This window comes from Engraulis encrasicolus, chromosome 2 (assembly GCF_034702125.1).
Source record: "Engraulis encrasicolus isolate BLACKSEA-1 chromosome 2, IST_EnEncr_1.0, whole genome shotgun sequence".
In the NCBI taxonomy this organism is placed as follows: domain Eukaryota; kingdom Metazoa; phylum Chordata; class Actinopteri; order Clupeiformes; family Engraulidae; genus Engraulis; species Engraulis encrasicolus.
This window is the reverse complement of record NC_085858.1, coordinates 8,277,629-8,282,628: the sequence shown is the minus strand read 5'-3', so window position 1 is coordinate 8,282,628 and position 5,000 is coordinate 8,277,629. Positions and strand designations below refer to the sequence as shown.

Below are 5,000 nucleotides of genomic sequence, written 5' to 3'. Positions count from 1 at the left end.
AGAGTGGTTGTGAACAGTGGCTGAGGGTGTAAGTGAGTGAGTAAGTGTATGTGTGTGTTTATATGTGTCATTGTGTGCATCTGTGTATCTGTGTGTGTGTGTGTGTGTGTGTGTGTGTGTGTGTGTGTGTGTGTGTGTGTGTGTGTGTGTGTGTGTGTGTGTGTGTGTGTGTGTGTGTGTGTGCGTGCGTGCGTGCGTGCGTGCGCGCGTGCGTGCGTGCGTGCGCGTGTGTGCGTGCGTGCGTGCCATGGTTGTGGTAGCTTCTGTGCCTATATTGTGCATATATGTGTAATGATCTGCAGGAAGCATGCAAGTGTGCGCGCACGTGTGTGTGCGTGTGTGTGTGCGTGCGTGTGTTTGCAGGCGTGATGGGTGGAGGTCAGTGTTGGCCGGGTCCTGAGGCCAGTGCAAATGAGATAGCTGGATACAGCGGGGGCGGAAGAGAGGAGAGATGGAGGGATGCAGAGAAGAGAGGAATAAGAAGCAAAAGGAGAGAGAGAGAGAGAGAGAGAGAGAGAGAGAAGACAGCCAAGGAGAGAGAAGGACAGAGAGAGAGAGGAGAGGAGATAAGGAGAGAGAGAGAGAGAGAGAGGAGAGGAGAGGAGAGGAGAGGAGAGGAGAGGAGAGGAGGGAGGGAGGGAGGACTGAGAGGAGGTTAGAACCGAGAGAGTGATGGAGAGTATGGCAGTGGGGGTGTGGAGTGAGTGGAAGCGGGCAGTCGTGGGACGGAAGTTATGGGGGGGGGGGAGCCAAGGAAAGAAAGAAGAATAGAGGACAGGACAGAGGGGAGAGGAGGAGGAGAGGAGAGGAGAGCGGAGCGGAGGAGAAGAAAGAAGAGAGCAGAGGAGAGGGCAGGAACTGAGTGATGTAAAGGAGACTATGGCAGTGAAGGGGTTGGGGAATTGGAGGGAGTGGTTGGAAGTGAGGGCATGTGGAGGAGATGGGGGGCAGATGTGGTGGTGGGGGGGGGTTGTGGAGTGAGGTTGGGAAGGGAGGGGTCGATGGGGAGGGGAGGTTATGGAGTGAGGGGGCGTGATTGAATTATGGTGTGAGTCATCAAGGAAGGGAATCCCATTTACAGTGAGAAGACCAAGACGACCACGAGGACTCACGCTGAGAGAGTGATGGAGACGGAGAGATGGAGAGAGAGAGAGATGGAGAGAGAGAGATGGAGAGAGAGAGAGAGAGAGAGAGAGAGAGAGAGAGAGAGAGACGAAGAGAGGTAGAGAGAGAGAGAGAGAGAGAGAGATGAAGAGAGATGGAGCGAGATAGAGGGAGAGAGTGGAAGAGAGGTGTGTGGGAGGGTGAAGAGAGGGATAGAGAGACGAGGAGAGGGAGAGAGGAGAGAAATATTTCAAATAGGAGACGGGGAAGGGGCAGAGGAGTGAGAGAGAGAGCCGAGAGAGAGCGAGAGAGATGGGGGGGCTGGCAAGAGAGAAAAGAGGGAGAAAGACAACGATTTGATGTGATGGGAGTGAGAGTGCAAGTGGAGGAGGCATGAAGGCCAGGATGCGAGCTGCGATGGTAGGGAGTGGTGTTGTTAGTGAGTGGGAAATGGTGGTAGTGAGCGGGGGTGAGGTGGTTATTGTGATCGACTTAATATAATATAATACAATTGTATTACTTTCATTTTAGTCACTCATTTTCTTTTTTCAGACATTGAAGGTTTTTTCCCCTTTACCTGACATGTTTCGATGGTGTAACTTCCGTCGTAATCAGAGGGTCACATGGATGTTGATGCATGGCGTGCACATGCATGTCTGAGACAAAAGAAGCAATGAATGTATATAGTATGATGGTATGATATGATGGTAGTTTGGTGGCATGGGTGGTGGGTGGACTGCCGATAGTAGTGGTGATGGTTTAGGGTGTTGATGATGATGCTGATGATGATGATGATGATGCTGCTGCTGCTGCTGCTGAGGAGGAGGATGATGAGGAGGAGGATGATGATGATGATGATGATGATGATGATGATGATGATGCTTTGGTGTAATGAAGTGTGGCCAACCGTTGGGTAGGTGGTAGCGGTGTTGTTGGTGTTATTGTGATGGTGTGAGGTGATGGTACTTTAGTTGTTGCTGTTGATGGTAGTGGTAGTGTTAGTGTGAGGGAGGGTGTAGTGATGGCAGTGGTGTTGGTGGTTGTGCTGGTGTAAGGGTGGTTTGACGGTAGTGATTATGCTGGGGGTGGTGTGGCGGTCTTGGTAGTGATGGTGGGGGTGGATGGGTGGTTGGGGTTAGCGACTGTGGTGCTGGTAGTTGAAATGAGGGCAGTGTTGGTGGTGATGATGGTAGGGTCTGGTGTCTGGTCTGGCAATGATGGGTGGGTTGGTGGGTGGGTGTACAAAAGGGTCAGTTGAAAGGGCCCCCAGAATTGGCTCCTCATTTACATTGGTAGGGGAAGCCCTTTCAGATGACTTTGTCCTGTGCCCAGCCAAAAGCTGTCAGCGGTCCTGATTTGGGGGGGGGGGGTTTGATGGGAGGTAGTGACTGTGGATGTGGTAGTTGGACTGAGGGCAACGGTAGTTGGTGAGGGTTGTAAGGTGTGGTGTGGTGTGGTGGGGGTTCCAATGCTCCGGGGACTTCCAGACGGCAGGGTCTCCCAGCGAGGGCTGTTTTCCTGCGGAGAGCCTGGAGAGCCTCCCCACTCTGGCCTGCCCAGTACAGTGCAGTATTTCCCTGCCGAGCACTCCTCTTAACATGGCAGGAGGCGGCGGGGGGGTCAGTTGGGGAGGACAGAGGGGGAGAGAGGGAGGAAGAGAAGGAGCCAGCGGTTGGTGGTTAGGAACGGAAAAGAAGAGAGGATGGAGGAAGACGAGGAGGAGGAGGCAGCAGGCACTTCTTGAGAAGGAGAGGGGGAGGAGGATAATTGGAGATTGGTGATGAGGAGGAGAGGACCAGGCACTGTGGTTGGTGGTTAGAAGAGGAGGAGAAGTAGAGTTTAAAAAAGGAAGAGAGAAGAGGAGGATGATGAGGCATTTGGAGGTTGCTGAGGAGGAGAGAAAAAGGCACTGAGGTTGGTGGTGGTGGTGGTAGTGAGTAAAGGAAGGAGATGAGGAGGAAAAGCATGAAAAGCAAGTGAATGATGTCTTCTTAGAGGAGTGGAAGAGGGGGCGATGGTGTATTCAGAAGAGGAGGAAGTCAGGGAGGCCATGTTTCATGAGGAGGTTTTCTGTGTAGGGGGGGGCGTAAAGGATGAGGCCGAGGAGGAGGAGGAGGAGGAGGAGGAAGATTTGGAAGAGAAGCTGGTGTTTCTGAGAGATGGGGTAGCTGCTGCCATAGCACTGCACTCCACCCAAGATAGTCGGATCTCAAACACACACGCACGCACACACACACGCACGCATGTACACACACAGACACACACACACACACACACACACACACACACACACACACACACACACACACGGGCACACAGTCACACAAGCTCCCCAGCACCTTCCCAGCACCCCACCCTCCCCTACTGTGTTCCCAGTCTGTTAGCGGATGCATGGCTGCACATGGTGCTGTGCCAAGGCCCGTTTGTTTGGCCCGTTTGCCTAATTGAACAGCTGATGTTGCCATTACACATGTTGCCATTTGCATTCCTCGTTAACACCACCAGCAGCAATAACAACAACAGAAACAGACAAGACACAAATAAACAAATAAATAAATACAAAATAAACAGATAAATATATAATAAATATATAATAAATATGTCCGTGCTGTTGTATGATGACTGCGCAGCAACAACAGGAAGAGACAAGACATGAAAACACTCAAATATATGTAAATAAATAAACAAACAAATGGTTAGATGAATAAATATATAAATACATTCCGTGCTATTGTATGATGACTGCACTACGTAATTATGCCGGCGCCCCAAACCGCATGGCAGGGGAGTGTGAATGGGCTTTGGCAGATTGTCAGTGGAGTATGTATTTGTTTGTTATTTGTATTGCATTGTACGTATTGTCTTGAGTTGAGTTTTTTTTATTATTGCGTGTTATTATTTTGTCATCAGACACAGGGCCAGTAATTAATGTTTGTGTTCATCATATCTCCGCTAGCTTTGCCGACACACGACACAAATGAAGCAAGCAGTTAGTGAATTAGCTGTAATATCTACCATTATTTGTAGGAGTGGCTGTCATATCTCGCCGTGACTACCAGCTGTGTCGTTTTATACAAATAGCAGGTGCACACATGCACGCACACATGAACACACGCACAAAATCACTCAGTCAGGCACATTTCTTTGAGATAGACAGGCTCACACATAAACATGCGCACAACACACACTGTGTTTGTGTTATTATTTGTCATAATGCATGAAGGGAATGGAAGTTAAACATGTCATTGAAATGAAAGTCAAGCAGTCTAAGCAAGAGTGTTTTTTTTCTATTTCTCTCTTTCTCTGTGTGTGGTGTTCTGCTGTGTGTGCGGATGTGCATGCGTGTCTCTGTTTGTGTGTGTGTGTGTGTGTGTGTGTGTGTGTGTGTGTGTGTGTGTGTGTGTGTGTGTGTGTGTGTGTGTGTGTGTGTGTGTGTGTGTGTGTGTGTGTGTGTGTGTGTGTGTGTGTGTGTGTGTGTGTGTGTGTGTGTGTGTGTGTGTGTCACAGGGTGGCTATGCAGCCTACAGATATGCCCAGCCAGCAACTGCCACTGCGGCTGCCTACAGTGACAGGTAAGACACAGTCCACTGCCCGCTTCTTTCACACACACACACACACACACACACACACACACACACACACACACACACACACACACACACACACACACACACACACACACACACACACACACACACACACACACACACACACACACACACACACACACACACACACACACATTGTTCGCACATCTCACAAGACACGACCTCACTGGCCCCTCTGAGTTCACTCTGTTTAACTGAGCAAGAGCACACATACTGTACATGCAACACACACACACACACACACACACACACACACACACACACACACACACACACACACACACACAC

The 5,000-nt window shown here is 50.1% G+C and overlaps 1 protein-coding gene across 7 annotated transcripts in view; it reads left to right on the top strand.

Annotated features, from left to right (window-relative positions):
* rbfox1 (RNA binding fox-1 homolog 1) overlaps positions 1–5,000 on the top strand; it is a 138,556-nt gene that overhangs the window by 113,836 nt on the left and 19,720 nt on the right. For all 7 annotated transcript variants that reach the window (XM_063221357.1, XM_063221347.1, XM_063221363.1 and 4 more), the window contains one exon: positions 4,612–4,676. In XM_063221357.1, the coding sequence (XP_063077427.1) occupies positions 4,612–4,676 (65 nt within the window). The remainder of the gene's footprint in view (positions 1–4,611; positions 4,677–5,000) is intronic.